Consider the following 19,173-nt stretch of genomic DNA (forward strand, 5'->3'; position numbering starts at 1 on the left):
AACTAAGGTAAAGGAAAATTACGAACTTCACGCCAGGAAGAAACGTCAAGGAAGGTATAACTTGTGAGGAGCAGGCAGTATCTGGGGCAGGAAGAAGCCTAAGTCAGTCGCGCACGGCTTGGCTTCTTTACAAGACAGGGCTACGGTTTGCGCAGAACAACTACAGGTTCCGAAGACGCTCTTACTGTGCTGTCGATGAATCAGTGAGCGAGAATCGAGAATGGCCTTCTCCCGCCGCTTGGCGGCAATAGCCTTTGCTGTCATTCTCCTTCATTTCGCCTTTCTGGAACGCTGCTCCTGCGATGAAACTTCCAGCGATGACGATCGCGCTCCGAAACAGCCCGGGTGTGACAACATATTTCAGCTGGTATGGTCTCTGTAGCCTGTGTGGAAGAATAGGGTCCGGACAGGGTATGTTTTGAGGGGCTTATGTTTTTCTTCAATCTGTTGCGCTAATTTAAACAAGTTTCAGCCCTAATAATCTCAACAGTATTGATGAGTGTCGATGTCATGAACATAGCGTTAGATAATAGACCTCTTTGGTATCATGCTTGCCCATTTGTTTTAGGGTTTCACTGTCTAGACTGCATTCTCAGGTGAAAGTCCGGTACTGGGTAGATGGCGCACTCTCTGGAGAGCTGGTAGGATTAAGTGCCAGGTTCGGTACCCTCTTACCTACCGACGAGGAAGAGGCATCAACTGCGCCGCTGATGTTGGCCGATCCCTTGTACAGCTGCTCAAATTACTCTGCTCAGGTTTTTACTAGCTTCATCGCTTTAGATTTGTCCTTGAGCATGCAGTCATGACAATCATTAGTTCCACTCGTTTCTTTTCAGCTGACGGGCCATGTTGCTCTGGCTGCACGAGGAAATTGCACCTTTACAAAGAAAGCTCGGGAGGCCCAAAGGGCTGGAGCAACAGCACTTCTTGTAATAAATGATGAGGAAGGTGATTGTGTGAAGCATGTCTAGTCCTATTGAAGGCATCAGCATTTGTTGTATTAGCATGCCAGGCACTGCTTTTGTTTTTTTGCTAAGGTACAAGCCTTACAGTTTGCTTTACTGCATTGATGCAGAACTTTACAAGATGGTCTGTTCAGAATCTGGGACCTATACAGACATTAAAATTCCATCTGTGCTATTGCCCAAATTTGCGGGAGAACGTCTTAAGGCTGCATTGGTTTCTGGATCAACAGGTTTACATTTAATTGTCCTGTATTTAATCATGTGACAATTGGGTTTTTCAAATCAATAAGGAAGAGAGATTCGATTGTGTCTTTAGAGATTGGCTTATATGGGGCTTGTGATATTGCAGAGGACTTGGAACATACTACAATATAGTATAGTATATGAAATCTGACATCATATAGGAGCAGATATATATACCCTTAAGGTTGGATACATCAATTAATGATATTAGCGGCTGGGAACATTAAAACTTTGCATTACCGACTTAGTTAACTTATGTTCTCCCCTCCTCTGATTTTCTTGTTTGGCATTAAAATCCTCCTTGGAGACTATGCGCGCGCACGCGAGAGAGAGAGAGAGAGAGAGAGAGAGAGAGAGAGAGAGAGAGAGAGAGAGAGATTAACGTCTACGAAAGACCCCAAGGGTCTATGAGACCCTAAGTAATGCAATGGTACCATGGATTTACTGAGCCATGGAAGAATTGAAAAGGAAATGAAGAAAACACCAATGTGTGTATACATGCTGATAGCAGATGATTATCCTATGATCCCTCCTCAGCTAGTACCAATCGCTGGGCAGAAACAGGTTTAGGCCTGTGTGATGGGAGCATGTCATGCTGGCGAAGAACCTGTCTCTGTGTGGAGGGTCTTGACGCTCTAGGTCTGGGCCATCTTGGCTCGTAGAACGGATTGGGGTCTCTCGCTAACTCCTTTGGGGCGCGGAGCTAGAGCGCGCGTATGGGTGGTGTTCTCTGAAGTCAGAACAGAGGCACTTGTTAGAAATTGTGCATCTCAGTGTATTTGGGGAATGCCTATTTATGAGGTTTTATCCTTTTATTCTCCTATTTAGTGGGTTGTGGGCTGTCGGCCAGCTCCTAGGGGCTTTCGGTCAACTTCCCAGCATCACTATATAAAGGGGCCTCCTCTATTCACTTGTTTATCCATCTAACCTATTCAAGGGCACATGTTCTACACCATTTGTTGGCTGATAGTGCCATTGTAAAAGCCTCTTGCTACATAACATGATGTTCATTGTATGATATCTCTCTCTCCTTTGCTCTCCATGTCTCCTATGTTTTGCTTCTGCATTGTGCAACGGTATCATGGTATTGCAACTTTATCATGGTATCGGTCGCTTTGGTGTTGGCATCCACATTTCATTTCCTCATCTGCTGAACTTGGCGTTTTTTTGCTGGAAGAGGAGGCTTGCGTTTTCTTGCATCTACAGCAGTAGGAGGCTGCATTTTCGCTTCATCACAGGCAGCCGTGTTTTCCTCATCTTCTGGTGGCTACGTTTTACTGCTGTGTTTCCATCGAGGTGGCTGTGTTTTTCAGATCTGTGGCTGTGTTTTCCCCTGGGTGCTGCGTTTTCAGCAGTGCAGCTGCGTTTTGGTGGGTGGCAGTGCTTTTCTCTCCTTTCTCCATCTTCTTCATCAACGTTTTCAGTTGCTGGTGGTGTGGGGGCTGCGTTTTCAGTCTTGGTCAGCAGTTGGTGGTCTTCTTCGAGTGTGGAGCACCCCCGACTGGTGGCATCTTCATCTTGCCTCTTCTTCGATGATTCTTCCTACTTCGTGGGTGCTTTTTGGCAAGATTTGTAGGCTTGTTTGCTGCAGTCCAGTCCCACTCTACCTCAGTTCTCAGAGGGGGCTAATCGATCCTTTCCTTCCATGGCGTTGGAGTTTGTTGGAGAAGTGTGTTGGAGATTGGTTGTGGAGTGTTCAGATCATTAGTGGCACAAAGCCTTACTTGCAGAGGCGTACTATTGCCGTGGATATGGGTTTCCTTTTGGAGGAGGCATCTATCCTTGTTTCTCAAGAGCAGGCAAGGTTCCCTCCAAGTGGAGAGGATCAGGCACTTGCTACACAATGCAACAGAGAGGACGGTGTCACTGCTACTCTTCTGGAAAAGCAGGTTCATTTGGCCAAGGATTGCAAGACCACATGTGCAAACCAGGCCAAGACCAAGTTTTCAAAGATGGGCCGTGATCATATACAGGATGATGACTCTGATCTTGTAGTGTCCCCAAGGCTGCACAAGCTAGGGAAGACCTGGATGGTCAACTTCTACAGTTATACAGATAGTTCTCACCCATGTGGGCGGGAGAGGGGGCTGTTAGTAGCTCCATTTTCTTTTACATGGGATCTGTGAGTTGGAGTTCCAAGTAATAAAAATATTTGGCCAGACAAGTTCATTTTGGAGCTATGGACTGGATGTGTTTCATGTCTATTGCTTGGTGTAGCAGAGATTATGGACTGGATGTGTTCGAAGTTCATGTGTGCACAGTCCTTTGTTGGGGGATAATGGGCGTGGTGTGACCAGCAACTCATCATTTTATTCTTGGAGTTCACTGCACACTTGTGTGGGAATTCGGAGCCAAGCAAAGCTCCTTGCTATTCGTGGTGGCATTTTGTTTCGAGAAACCAAGTTGGTGGGTGCTCTTTCTGAGGTGTTTTCGGTACTGTGTAATATTGGAGTGTCCATTGTTGCATCTTCATCAGTTTATCTTCTTCAGACTTTTTATGCACACTATGACCTACAGAGGGGGCGTTAGAACTTGTGCATCTCAGTGTATTTGGGGAATGCCTATTTATGAGGTTTTATCCTTTTATTCTTCTATTTAGTAGGTCGTGGACTGTCGGCCAACTTCCCAGCATCACTATATAAAGGAGCCTTCTCTATTCACTTGTTTATCCCTCTAACCTATTCAAGGGCACATGTTCTACACCATTTGCTAGCTGATATTGCCATTGTAAAAGCTTCATGCTACATAACATGATGTTCTTTGTCTAATATCTCTCTCTCTCTCTCCTTTGCTCTCCCTCTCTCCTATGTTTTGCTTCCGCATTGTGCAACTTTATCACTTGTATAGGTGGTGGATGCATGTACCACAAAGAAATTTGAGATGTCTCTTTGGGAGGGGTCCTGTTGGGGTTGGGCCTGTCTCTTAGCATGCTGCCTCAACATTAGGCATCTCTGACCTCTGCGAGTGGCCGAATCCCTCTCGGAAAAGGCAGTGGAATCTCCCCCGTATCTTGTAGTAAGTTGGACGCTAACCATATAATGGGTCTCATCCTCTACCACTCCTATGTTGCATATTGTGCATATCCTCTTCTCGTGTGGGATATTCTTGGTTGTGCTAGTCTCACTATGAGGCGGTGGGAGGATACCCCGAGCTGTGGCCAATCGCGATATGCATGGCATGTGACATGTGCATCTGTATGTATGCCGGGATTTCCATGAACATCACTCAACTACCTCCCAATACCATGCATGTATCGGTAATGGTGGTGGCCGTGTGGACGAGGCGGCGGCCAGTCCAGCTTGTCTCACCTGTTCCCTCTCCCTCGTGATATAAATGCATAGAGGACTAGTGCTAGTGGTGAGGTGCGATCTTTGTCAAGAGTATACACACTGAATGCAAGTGACGGTTTGAAAGAGGGCATATATGACGAATGGGGCCACCGCATGGCGCAAACTCTGCACAAATAATGTAATGTGGTACAGATGGCTTACTCTTGTTAATGTGTGACGACATCATCACCTGTAGCCTCTCTACGATCCTCTGCTTATCCTAACCAAGATCATGGTCTTTAATAGCTCATGTCAAGTAGTAGCCGTGTGGTCCTTATATAAGGGCGAGGCAATTAAGCTAGTCACTTCATATGTATACCTCAACGTTACCTTTGATGGCTAGTGTTTCTTGGGTCCTAGGAATCTTGTCCAGGAGGTCATTCTTTAATACCCCGGTAAGGCTTGCTGTGATATGGTGCTTTTGTTTGGGGGCCTAATTTGAAAAAGGAGTATCGAAGGATGATAGAGAGATTGCACATGATGGTGCTTTCCCATATGATAAGGATTGAATATGTATATATATCAATGCCCAATGAGATTGTACTGGCTGAGTTTGGGGCAGGTCCATTGGCTCTTGATGCCCTCTTATAGACTATCACCTACATATATCATGTATACACATTAGACAAAGACTACCTCCTGAGATTGGCACTTGGAGTCTTCCAAACAGCTTGCATAGGAGAGAGTGCAGATCTTGGTTTTCTCACATTACCAGATGATTTCATTTGCATGGCCTTCAAATGGATGGCCTGCCACCTTCTCAGCACAGTTTAGATGCCCCCATTCTGGAGCTCTCAGGGGAGCAACATCTGATTACATCTGACTAGCTTCACACAAGTCGGACATGGTTGTCTCCACCAGAGCTTTTCATGAAGCTCCAGCTCTATAGACAGCATTTTCTGAAAGTCACGGAGGATGGGTTCATTGAGAAACCCAGTTATCGCTATAGACACATGTCCCATGCCACGAGGATTGCCATTGGTCATAGTATCAAATCCCCATGGATCTCCTCGTAGAGAAATCATGAAACATGACTCTAAACTTGCAAAACAAAGCCAAACAACGTGAAGGGGGGTGCAGGCCTGACTCACCACCCAACCATGACCGCTGTGGGCAAAACCCACAAGTCTTGGCTGTCCCCACCGACCCACGAGCTGAGCTAACTAGCAAGACGCACCGATCAATCTTTACCCCGAGACATCCCGTACCGCCATGGAGCTACGCTCGTGGGTCTCGAGACTGTTGTCGACCTCGGCTGCATGAAGTAGGTGTAAGCCTAGCGGGGCGTGTAGTGACAGACTCAACCACGTGTCCAAGAGATAAAAATATAAAGAGAGAGGGGGGAGAGAAGGGAATGGGGATCTTGCACAGTACACCACATTGAGCGGGGAACAGGCCCTGTCCCCTTTCAGGAATTTATTCAGGAACAATCCACGGGCATGCTGGCGAGGATTAATACAATCAATAAATACAAAACAAACGAATATGCCGATGTAGGATATCCAAGTCAATGTTGATGTCGACGTACAAGATCTCTGATGTCGAGCACACTACGGGGATGACCCACAAGTATCTCTCACCGGGCTAGTACCAAATCCAAATATCCAAATTTAAATCCAATGAATCCAAGTGCAATGAATCCAAATCCAAATCCAGTCCAGGTCCAAGTCCAAGTATAGATCCAAGTCCAAGTCCAAGTCCAAGTCCAAGTCCAAGTTCCATAACCAAGTTCCATGTTCATGTCCAAGCTTTATGCCCAACCTATATGTCCAAGTTCCATGTCCAAGCTCTATGCGCAAGTTCTCCATGTCCAAGCTATATGTCTAAGTCCAAGAAACACTCGCTCATCCCAACAACTCCTATAGCCTTGTCCATGAAGAAAACCATGGAAAAGCTCTTTCTCGCAAGAAAAACTGATATAAAACTTGTTTTAATGGTTTTTGGGTGATAAAAACATCCAAAAAGCAGTTTTTAGGGTTTTTGAAATTTCTGTCCGTACAGTTCCGTACATGTCCGTGTTTGTACATGCGTCCGTATTGCCCATGCATATGCCCATACAAGTCTAGGGCTGATCGTACATCTGAAAAGCATGTTGGAGAAGGTGTTGATGGCGAAGAAGAAGCTCTTCATGATCATAATGATGTTCCCACATACTCCATGATCTCCTTCAATCTTCAATGATCTTGTTCATGGTATTACAAGAGAAGTCCAATCCTTTTTATACTTGTAAGAGACCTTGCTTTTTGCCAAAAAGCCTTCATGCTTTTGCTTTGCCTTTTTAAGCTTTGCTTTTCTCTTTTTACTTTTATTAATAAAATGTTACTCAACTTTTGGTGCTTTGCTTTTCTCTTTTTACTTTTATTAATAAAATATTACTCAACTTTTGGTGCTTTGCTTTTCTGGCTTTAAGGCCTTGCTTTTTGGCCTTAGAGCTTCTTTTTGAGAAAGTGCCTTTTAGCTTTTTGGTTCGCTCAGTCTCCTCTTTCCAATGGTGTCCTTGGCGGTCAACCTTGTTTGACTTTTTGCTTTTTCCCTGCTTTTTGACCAAGAATGGTGCTTTTTCTTAATCAATCTTTATGGACCTTGTCCCCATGTCTTCTTCCACCTGTCTGGTGTCCGGGCATGGATCTCATCATGTGAAATAGAGCTAGGAGGACCAAATAGTTACAGTAGGTGCATGTTTGCTCTAGATCGAGGCTCCTAACCGTAGAGCTCTCGCAAAGACTCGCGAGACTCTATGACCAAGTGACTGACCTTGGCCACCCTTTTATAGGCTCTTGGTCGGTCCGTGGGCGTCCACACTTGGGTGCCCACCTGTCCGTCAGTCTATCCCTAGCCCAGCTCGCCAATCAGCCTGCCTAGCTCCAAGCTACCCCAAGCCTCAAAGCTAGTCTTGTGTGCGTGTTGCACACGGTAGATACACTCTGTGCACATGACACACAGAGGGTGTCTTCACACTGCCTTTGGGAGATCAAAGGGCATGCCACGGGCAGAGCGGATATGTAGAGTATGCACGGCCGGAGAGAGACATAGGAGCATTATTTGTGCAGATGCCCAGTTTACCATGAGATACAAGGTAGGTTTCATTCTCTTCGGAGAGGCTTTGGTACTCTGTCACTTGTATTGCATTACAAAGATCAAAGGTGTTTGGGCCTGTACTTGCTAGAGCTGCACCGTCACAGAGAGGCCTAGATGAGGGGACATGCAGGTTCAGCTGGATATCATTAAAGACTTCTTTAGCCCCTATCATCTTTGTTCCACTTTTTTCGCATGCCAGTTGACAAGTTGACAGACAATTAAATGCCTGTAGTTTCTCCCTCACTATATTTTTTCAAAAAATGAATCGAGTGTAATCCATGCTTTTGCAAACTTTGCTTGAGGGTATTAGGTCAGGGTTAATGGATGTTCAAGGGTGGTGGTATTAAGGCCACAGCAGGATTAGGCTGCACATCACTTGAGGCACATAGAAAGTTCTGGTACTTGCAGCTGGCTATTAAATACAGATGCAGGTTTAGGTTCAGTACTCGCTGAAAAGTGCATAGTTTATCTTAGAATTCTATTGTTACTGCATTCAGTTTTTATGATGAGTGAAGGTTTTCAGTCATACGGTGTATTGTTTCACATGATAACAGACTTTCTGTATCGCTTTCAACATTTCTCTCTTAAAGGTAAGCAAACACAGCGAGAAAGTTAACGGGCAGCTTTACATGTAGCCTTTTGTAATTCATTTTCCAATTGTTTTTGGGAGCAGCGAGGAAGGTTGCATTGAAGCTTTTATGTAATCTGTATGCCTTCTCCCCACAATAGTTTTGGCTTCTGATGACTGTACTGTGGCAGTTGGCAGTGCAGACAGATACGGGCCACACAAGGACACTGTTTTATTATTTGTGGTCGGCTCTACTCGTCTTTAATTTAGTCTAGAGAGCATTATGTGTGTAGGATTATGTTTGTTCACATCACCCCCAATTTCTTCATTTTTCAATTGGATCTAAGCTCATGGTGCTGCCGGAAGTGGCGAGGCAACGGCAGAAAGGTGGGGATACGGCGGGAGGAAGAAGAGGCGGGCAAAGCTCATAGAAGTGTTTTCACAACTAGGATGGAAGTAGGAAGGGAAGATAGTGAGGTAGTGTGGTGGGTTGGTGTTGCTTCTCTATGTTACAGCGTTGTTGCATTGATCCATGCTTTGAAGGTGTTGGTGCAGAGTGTTTTGGAGGTTCTGAGAACTCACATGGCTTATATGGTTAGCTATGGCTGGCGGCTGGACTGTGGAGGAGGGCTGAGATAGCCCTGACACCACCCATGTAAAGCCATAGCACATTTTTCTGCACCAAGTAAAGGACTAGACTCCAGACTAACTCCGAAATATCCTACAAACCCCCATTTGGAGTGATGGTGGAGTTGCATGCATTACCTTCAATAGTCCTATACACCAACACAAGCACAGACACAAGACGTGTTCCCCGTGTTAGACCCAGAGGCCAGTAAGCGTGGCTCAGAGGCCAATGAGCATGGCACAAAAGGCTTAGAGGCTCAACAAGCATGGCTCAGAGGCTTAACAAGCATGGTCTTGGTGAAAGACTTAGAGGGCAGGTCCTGCCTTAGGTGACAAAGACACTCTATATCGGCATACCAAACCTTCCTCCCTCCCCCAAAACCTAAAGCAGGGGCAAAAAGGGTATGATGAAGAGGAGCCTTTTTATAGAAAATAAGGCATTACAAAATCCAAAAGGATCCAAAATAAATAACTCAGATTTTGGGAGACTACCCGGGCAGAGAACCCTTAACTTAAACATAATGGGAAATAGATAATTATGGAGAGATTAATATCCCCTCCCCATGCCGGTGTAGCTCCTTTCGCGTCTTCGTTGCCATGCGATGGATACTTGAGTCGGGAGCTCAAGCATGAATATAGAAGATGTCGAAGAAGATCCCATAGTAGAAAAGACGGGTGCTGTGGAGTGATGGATCTCATATGCGTTGTAGAAGGGCCCAAAAGCCAGGCACATGGAGGTGTCCATGTGAACAATAGCTTATGAGCTTTGATGAAAACACCTCATAATCGTATGAAAGAAAAAATGAAAATACCTTCTTCAAAAAAAAAAAAACAAACGTCGAAGTTGCGTTTTTGTTTTGTCGATGAAGAGAATCTTCTGACCCCGTGGTGGCGTTTTGTTGAAGGCGCTACAGGGGGCTTAGGCCGGCGCAGTTGGTGGTCCCAGCGTAAGGCTGAACTAGTAGGTGGGCGGCAGTGCGGGAGAGGGTGGCTCCGTCGGTGTGGGTGGAGCTCTAGGCACTAGTGCTGCCCAGTATGGTAGGCGGAGGAGGTTGGTTAGCGGCGGCGATGGAGCTCTCTAGAGTAGCGTTGTCGGCTAAGCGGGCGGAGACGACGGGCGGCGGAGTTGAGTGGCATTCGGCTCTGGGGCAATGCTCACAAAGAAGAAAACGCAGTTGATGTCGGCTGTCGATGAAGACTCCAGAGATCGAGGTTTTTGAGCAACGAAGATGAAAACATTGCTGCTGCTGGTGATGGTTGCAGCATGAAAACGCAAGACTTCACTTCCCAAGCTTTGATACCATGTTGGCATCCACAGGATCACACATGGAGCTATAGAGGATGAAATATCATCATGATAGTGGAGAGAGAGAGAGAGAGAGAGAGAGAGAGAGAGAGAGAGAGAGAGAGAGAGATTGCACAACTTGATTGGTACTTGTATATATGAGTGAAGGACCCAAGTACATACTTTTATTTGACCCTAAATAAGAGGGCGTTCACACCACAAAGGACACTAGACTAGACTCTAGACTAAATCCGAAATATCCAACAAATTAAGCAAGATTTTTTTCGCTTGAAAATGAATGAAAGAGAAACTTTGGGAGAACATTTGAGCAATCTAGGCTCTATAATACAACTCCTCTCTAGCTTGGGAGTTGCAGTGGATGAGGATGATAAGAAAGTTGTGCTTGATAGTCAAGTATAGAAAAGGTTTCAAAACTCTTTGAAACCTTGACTGTACTAAGGGTGGCTTGGGAAATGACTTATGATGAGATGATTGCAGTTCCATAGACGAAGACCGCCGCAAAGGGTCATTGAGTTTTCCTTTGATGATGACATGAGTAGGGATGTCGTAGCACCTAGTCCATGCTATGCATGATGAAGTTGATGATCTTATACTTCATGATTGGACAATCTTTGAGGTAAAGTTCGCACTTTTTGTATTCTTGTCTTTACTTGTTTTTTCTCTCTCTCTCTCTCTCTCTCTCTCCCCCCCCCCCCTCTCCTCCCGAGAAAAAGATCCTTCTATTAGTTAAAGAAAAAACAGCCACTAAGGGCTAGATACAACCATGAAGGGCTAAATACAGACTGGCCTCATTGAAGGGTGGGAATCACATGATTATAAGGGGGAAGAGATGCTTCTCCTCCGGCTGGTCGCTCTGTGAGGAGAAGGCTATCTCATATAGGCGGAAGGGGGGCGGGGGGGAATAACCACAGAGGTGTTTTGTAATGCCAAATGGGGTCACTGTCTCTATCTCTGAGGAAAGGGCCAAGCCTCCCAAAAAGCCTCAAGAAAGCTTCCCTTCCACATGCGGTTGGAACCTCCCTGTAACTTTCCCCATTGACCGCGGAGGGGGTGAACGATATAAAACCATATGCTCGTGATGGTCTCAACCGGCAGAGTGTGGGTACCCTCGATGGCCTCGCTACATCTAGCACGCCAAATGTGCCAGGCTACTATGCTACTGCCAATCTCCCATCTCTGGCATGAGCCTGGTCGCCAGTCGCGTCGTGTAGGTGGGACTGTGACTAGTATTGCTGCAATATGATGGTGAGAGACCTGAAGGCCTAGCCCTCCTCCATCCTCCTCATAAGCCCTGACCACTCCAGCGTGTGTGGCCCAAGCGAGAGTGCATGTAATGATATGGGTCGATGACCTGTCCATAGCGAAGATGCGGAGAATCCGTTGCCAAATCTGCTGAGCATTCGGACAATCCCAAAGGCAATGTCTTTGAGACTCCTGGGGGTGGCCGCAGTGTGGGCAAGCTGTTGGCAGACCTCCAACTGCTAGCCAAGTACCGCCAAACTCCTATGTGCCATCAACCAAAGAAAGAGGGTAATCTTTCTAGGCCGAAAGCTGTCCCATAGTCTCTTCCAGAAACCGGAGAGGAATCGCTTTGAGAGGCCCTAAGACTGCCAATGTGTTGCTGCTACGGATGTGCCTTCTATCTTCGGCATCTGGATCTTGCGGCCTAGCCGCGCAGTATATGCAAAGAAGGGGGTTACTTGATTTGTTTTAGTGAACTAGTCATTTAAAGTTTGTTTTGCTAATTAGTCATTAAAAATTTGTTTAGCTTGTTAGAAATTCTTTTGTTGTGGTTCAATAAAGAATTTGTGTGTGTATGTGGGTGTGTGTGATTTAGTTATGTATTTATCTATTTTTGCAAGTTATTATTACTATCATTATTATTATTATTATTTTTCTCGAGTGTCTCTATGAAGCCTTTTATTTACTTTTTTCAAAATTTTGTTTGTTTTTGGTGATTCTCTTCTTTCTTTTAAAATTATTCGTAAGTTTAGATTCATTTGGTCTTATGACGGCTCCGGAGGTTTGACAGAAACTCAGTACGAAGGCCTTTGTGTGAATATATGCTCTTATGTGTGTGTGGAGTGCGTGTGTGAGAGCATATCTTGATACAGAGTTCTACACCCACTATTGGGCATTGATGACGTTAGTGGGGATGTTGTAGTATCTAGTCCATACTATGCATAATGGAGTTGATAGTTATATAGTCTTGTGGGTTGACTACCATGAGTATATAACATGCATGTTTCTAAAAGGTGAATCTGGGCATGTTCTTGGATTCATCTATCTATCTATCTATCTATCTATCTATCTATCTATATATATATATATCATGGTTGTTTCTCGTACGCGTACGAACCTATTCGTACGTACGAGTCGTACGGTACGATACCGTACGAATTCGTACGATATCGTACGGTACGAGTTAGGTTTTTTTTTTTTTTTTTCCCCCCCCCCCCAAAAAATTTTTTCCTTGAAAAAAAATTTCCAAATGCTTAAAAAAAATAGAAACCCTGCTTTACGAAGATCCCAAATGCTCGCAATACTTCGCAACTTTCGTGTCCACTCAGTATTCCATATGGGGTTGTGGAGAGACCTAAAAAATCTGGCGAGGTAGACTGGTAGTGTACACTTGATTGGTAGGATGAGAGAATCTTGCTACATCACTTGGGGATCCCTGGTATAGGTAGGCTAGACAATTAGATTCTCAAGTTATGCACAAGGGAGAACATTTGGACATGGCCATTTTGATCTAGAGAGGAGTCCCTAAACTTATCACCCTAGATGCACTCCTCGTATTTGTGCAAGGACGGTCCCTTAGTCATAAACGCTACACTGGGAGACCTTTGGTATTGCATTACCCATCCAGGTTCTTTTTTGGAGACAATCGGGAGATCCAACCGGGAGAGACACATATCCATGTACTGGTTTCTCAAGCACTGTAGACTCCTCCCCTTCCAACCTTCCCTCACATTCAAGCTTGAAGCTCCATAGCTTGTAAGTGTAAAAAATAAAAACCGTATTTTATCGTACCGTATCCCAAAATTTCATATCGTACCGAATATTCCCGTACGGTATCGTACCGTACCGTATCGTATTTTCGTACCGTGACAACTATGATATATATATATATATATATATATATATATATATATATATATATATATATATATATATATATATATATATATATATATATATATATATATATATATATATATATATATATATATATATATATATATATATATATATATATATCCTTTGAGTCAGATAGGGCCATGTTCACAAAGGGGAAAGGAAAAAGAACTATCAAATGAAACTTTTGGAAAAAACTTGCGCGCTCAGAGAGGATTGATGCTTCAAGAAGATGGCCAAAGAGCAAGAGAAGGTGCATGCAAACCTGGTGGCAGAAGATGAAGTCGTCCATGAACTAGAAGCATCCTCAGCGGTAGAACATGAAGTCACTATTATGGATAATCTTTCTCTAAAAGAGAAAGATTATGATTGGGCTTTATAAAAGCCAAAATGTGTGGGTCATGGTGTCACGTGCATCCCGATGCCACGTAAGACATATATGAACAAGAAGGTGCAGGACCTGGAGTGGAAACTGGTCCCATGTGAGCCCAGTCAGGGACGAGTCAACCAGGGTTCCACTCTACTCGTCCAAGGTCAGGTGTGCATTGTTCTGCACATGAATCAAGGCGAGTCCGTACTGTCTCCCTTTGGAATGATGTCTGATGATATGTGTATTTGGTTTGCAACTGGATGCCAGATTTCTGTAGAGCATGTAGGATTTGCATGTAGATAAGGGGCCAGCCCATAGGGCTACCCCAGAACCAAGCCTAAGGCTCATGTAGTGGGCATGGGGAGGTTTAGAACCACCCCAAGGGGCCAGGAGGGCCCCATGCTGTGCCCACCAGCCCTAGCATGGGCTAGGCAGGCTGTCGGCTAGCCCTAGGGGCCCTGGCCAGGCAGCCGACAAGGCCCAGGGCCCTGGCCAGTCAGACGGCCAGGTGTGGGGCAGCCCATACAGACAGCCCAGGGGCTACCCAGCAACCCAGCTTGTGTGCTTGGGTGGCCAGCCATTACATGGTGTGAAACGATGGCTATAATAGCATTAAATGCTAACTTTTGCTAGTCGTGAGGATTTTTCCAGCAGCCGACTTTTAATGTTGCTTTCTTGCAAACACAGAAGCATTTTTGGAGAAGAAAGATGAAGAACAAACTTTGGGATCGAGTCAAGGTGATTCTTGGGTATGAGAATTCGGGAATAAAGATATTTGAATGTCGGCATTGCAAGGTTATTTATGGTGGTCCTCTTGTAAGATTGAAGGCTCAGTTCTCCCATGCCAAAGGCTATGGCATTGGGGAGTGTGTGAATGTTCTCAAGGAGCTGTTTGATTCCTTGAAAGAATGGAAGTCAAAAGTTTGTGCCATTCCTATACAAGAGCTTCCAAATTGGGATGCCCAAGAAAGGCAATGCAAGAGGGTGCATTCCGAGGATGGATCTCAAGAGGTGGATGAAGGGGCGACGTCTGCACCTCCCAAAAAGAAAAGTAAAGGGGCTGATTTGAAGAAGACCATCATTATTGTAGGGCTGCAAAAGCAACACACGAGAGAGGCAACAAAGGAGATCACAAGACTCTTCATTCAATGTGGATGGTCCTTTAATATATTAAGGACTCCTCGTTGGAAAAGACCACTAGAGCCATTCTCTCGCATTGGGTGTGAATGGGAAGGTCCATCGTATGACAACATTCGCACATCTGAGCTTAGAAGTGAGACGGCTCTAGTCAGCTTAAACCGCTTCAAGCAACACGGGAAAAATACAATTGCACTTTGCTATGTGATGGATGGACAGATGTCAAGAGGCACCATGTGTAGAATGTTTTAGTGTCCACTTGCAAAGGGACACAATTTCTTTGTGCAATTGATGCATCCGCTGCCATCCACTATGCGTGCGGGAGACTTCCGAAGGCTGAAAACCAACCATCCTTCTAGGGACAGGAGTCACACCGAAAGGGGTGGTTCACTGGAGTCTAGAAACTGACCACACAAGCGAGAAGAAAAATTTCTTTCTTTTTTTTTAATGGCTAAATCTTCACACTCGAAGAAGGCTCTAATACCTATGTAACATGCGGAAGGCTTCATGGTCGAATCGGTAACTTCAATGCTCAGATTTCAGCAACCTTTCACGACGAATATAACGCACAAAACTGCAGTAGATGTGCAGAAACGAGAGAGAGAGAGAGAGAGAGAGAGAGAGAGAGAGAGAGAGAGAGAAGAAGAAGAAGAAGAAGAGGAAGAAGAAGAAAAGAAGAGGGCTCAATATTGGGTCCCAAATACCCTCTGTAGGGCCCCCACCATGGATGGTGTATTTGCTTTATTAGAATCATGTAAATCAGAAAACAAAGACGGAATCTTGACCTGCACTTTCACCTTGGTTGGAGCTTTCCCTTGGTTGTCCTAGCCCTTGGAATGCAGCGACCCATCATGAATAATGAGATGCCAAACCTGAATTATGGCTGGGCTTTTTATACCCTCTCAGGCTTTCATGAACATTACAAAAGATGGTTAGAAAGGAAGGCAATTTGGGAACAATTTGAAGAGCGTTGCAAGCGAATTGTGCAAAATCCCAAATTTGAGGAGGATTATAGGAGAAATGAGAAATTTGCTCCAAATTTTGGAGAGGATTGCACGAGAATCGGAGAAATTTTTGATTTGCCTCAAATTTCAAGAAAGATTATAGCAAAATTGGGGCAAATTCTTGATTTTCCCAAATTTTGAAGAGGATTGTGGTGGAATTGGGGCAATTTTTGATTTACCCTAAATTCCAGGAAAGATTATGGCAGAATTAGGACAAATTTTTGATTTGCTTCAAATTTAAAAATTTTGTTCCAATGTTTGAGAGAGAGAGAGAGAGAGAGAGAGAGAGAGAGAGAGAGAGAGAGAGAGAGAGAGTTTTCGTCAAGGTTTTCATTCGACGTGTGCGTAGAACGAGTAAAATATCAGGTGTCCTAATTTATTTAGTTGAATGAACCAGACGTTGTTCAATTCCCGGACAGTACGACTCCTCGACAACAAGAAAGAAAGAATTTATAAGACCTTGAAATTTTGAAACATGAGTTTCAAACCCAAAACATTTCATACGCGTTTCGAAAAGTTTTGCCAAGGATGAAATATGTTTTGTGACAACAATGGGACTCAAGCGAATAAAGCAGAACGTTTTAGACAGGCTGGGATGCTGCATCCTTTGCAAATCCCAAGTAATAAGTGGGAAAGTATTTCCATGGATTTTATTACCGGACTGCCAAGAACATGTCAATTCCACGATTCTATTTGGGTTGTGGTAGACCGCTTGACAAAGATGGCTAGATTTTTATTTACACGGAAGACTGTTACAGCTACGCAATTAGCAAGACAATTTATCGAGCAATTGTCTAGACTGTACGGTTTACCGTAGGACATAGTTAGTGATCGGGACACTTTAAGTTTATAAGTGACTTTTGGAGGCTTGTTTTTAAGAAGTTGGAAACAACTTTGAATCTGAGTTCTTTAGATTCTTCTCAATCTGATGGCCAGATTGAAAGGTGAATCAAACTTTGGAGGACATGCTTCGTGCATATGTCTCCAAAAGACATGGTTCATGGGAAGATTATCTCTCTATGTTAGAGTTTGCATACAACAATACTAAGCATATGAGTACAGGATTTAGTCCTTTTATGTTTATGTATGGGTTTCAACCTAGATCACCTGTTGCCGTGGGATTCTTAGGACTTCAGCATGATGCACCGTGTACTTTTTTGCAAGACATGCAAGAAATGTTACAAGTTGCGAAGGAATCTATTAGAAGCGCTCAAGATAGAGACAGATTTTATTCTAATAGACATCGTTCACCGAGAGAGTTCTCTGAAGGAACGATGGTGTATTTGCGAGTTTCGAAAGATTCCGAGACTTTATGGACGGGACGATCTCCGAAATTATCCCCTAGATATTGTGGACCATTTCGGATTAAACGCTTGATTGGTTCAGTTGCATATGAATTGGACTTGCATTCTCTTGTGACAGTTCATCCAGTATTTAGGATTGTTAAGGGGGACGTCCCCAAGACAGCCTTCCATACGGAATGGGCTCACTATGAATTTCTGGTCATGCCTTTTGGCCTGATGAATGTCCCAGCCACATTCAACCGCATGATGATGCGTGTTTTCAAGGACTTAATAGGAAAGTGTGTGTTCATATTTTTGGACGACATATTGGTATTTTCAGCTACTGTTGAGCAGAATGACATTGATGTGGAGAAAGTCTTGCAGGTGCTGGAAAGCAACGAACTCTACGTCAATGATTTTATTTATTCGAGGTTCACTACCTTGGATACATTATCAGTGCCGAGGGTATCTGATCTGATCCAACCAAGGTGGCAGAGATTGCGAGTTGGGAAGTACCATAGGGTGCTTATGACATTAGATCCTTTGTGGGATATGCCAGGCATACTTCACCCACATAGATAAAATTTTTGACCTCTCGACGGATCTCACTGATTTGTTAAAGGGAGTCAAGACTAGAAGACAACGGCTTCAAATGACTCTACGAGCGTTGGAGGCATTCATGAACCTCAAGGTGGCTTTGTCAGAAGCGCCTTATCTATCGCTTGCCTCGTGGGACGAGCCGTTCCAAGTGATCACCGATGCGAGTAATATCACAATTGGAGGTGTGTTACAACAGAATGGCCATCCAATAGCTTACATCTCTCCTAAGTTATTGTTTGCGAAAAAGAATTACTCGGTCTATGAATGAGAACTCCTAGTAGTTATTTAGGCCTTGAAACATTGGAAGCATTTCCTTTATGGCCGTGAATTTGAGGTTCGCACTGACGATCAGGCATTACGCTGAATTCAGACAATGCCAACTGCAGAGTGGAGTGACCGTCAGCACTGCTGGAGCCAGATCTTCCAATAATTTGTTGGTATGATCGAGTACCTTCAAGGAATGGCCAACCCAGTGGCCGATGCTTTGAGTAGGAAGGGAACAATGACTTTGATTTAGATCCCTAGACTCGACCTTGTTGGTACGAGACTAGATGACATGAAGCACATGTGCGCGGATTCTGAGGAATTCGGTACATAGTGGAAACAGGCATTGTATGTCACAGGTCCATGAGATGGTTGGCTTTTCTACAAAGGTCGACTATGTGTCATGAAGTCCTTCAGGGAAGCTCTTCTCCATGACGCCCGTGACGCCATTATTGGTGGTCACCGGGACCTGAATTCGACTCTGGAGAAGTTAGAAAGACAATATTATTGGCCAAGAATGTGGCGACATGTGTCACAAATGTGCAACAGTGTGGCGTTTGTCAGAAGGTGAAAACTCCTCTTGGAAAGAAGATAGGGTTGCTAGAGTCTTTATCGATTTCTGAAGGACCTTTCCAAGATATATCGATGGACTTCGTCACGAATTTACCTCCCAGTCTAGGCAAGCATAATATTTAGTGCTTGACTATTGTTGATAGATTTAGCAAATTTGTTAAGCTTATCTCATGCAAGGGCAATGTGACCGCCAAAGATGTTGCCCATTCGTTCATTCGGCATTGGTACCCGATTGGCGGGATCCCTAGGACCATAGTGTCAGACCAAGATGCCAAATTTACTAGTCATTTTTGGAGGGCATTGTTTGATGACTTTGGTACTAAATTGAATTTTTCCAGTGCATTTCACCCATAGACTGATGGCCAGACAGAAATCTACAACCAGTTGGTCTTTGATTGGCTGAAGTATTATGTTCACGATCAGCAAGGTAAGTGGGAATTGTATTTGCCTTTAGTTCAAGCTGTTTTGGATGATTCCTTTTCTTCAGCTATTGGGAGGACTCCATGTGAAGCAGCGTTTGGAAGACCATTCCAGTCACTATTGACTAGAATCTTGTCTTCATTACTTGAAGCGAACAGAATGACGGAGTCTTACTAGGAGATTTTGAAGTCAGTGAAAGACAGGTTGGCTAAAGCGTAGGAGGCCTACACTTGACAGGCTAACAAAGACCGAAGGGATGTGAAGTTCT

General features: G+C 44.4%; 1 protein-coding gene across 1 annotated transcript in view; it reads left to right on the top strand.

Annotated features, from left to right (window-relative positions):
• LOC147632567 (signal peptide peptidase-like 2) overlaps positions 1-19,173 on the top strand; it is a 36,920-nt gene that overhangs the window by 130 nt on the left and 17,617 nt on the right. Inside the window, exons 1-4 of the mRNA XM_086807348.1 lie at positions 1-367; positions 597-755; positions 837-948; positions 1,076-1,195. The exon at positions 1-367 is cut by the window's left edge and continues 130 nt beyond it. Coding sequence (XP_086663474.1) covers positions 221-367; positions 597-755; positions 837-948; positions 1,076-1,195 — 538 coding nt within the window. The 5' untranslated portion in view covers positions 1-220. The remainder of the gene's footprint in view (positions 368-596; positions 756-836; positions 949-1,075; positions 1,196-19,173) is intronic.

Source organism: Cibotium barometz, chromosome 13, assembly GCF_041138505.1.
Source record: "Cibotium barometz isolate CiBa-2024 chromosome 13, ASM4113850v1, whole genome shotgun sequence".
NCBI lineage: Eukaryota > Viridiplantae > Streptophyta > Polypodiopsida > Cyatheales > Cibotiaceae > Cibotium > Cibotium barometz.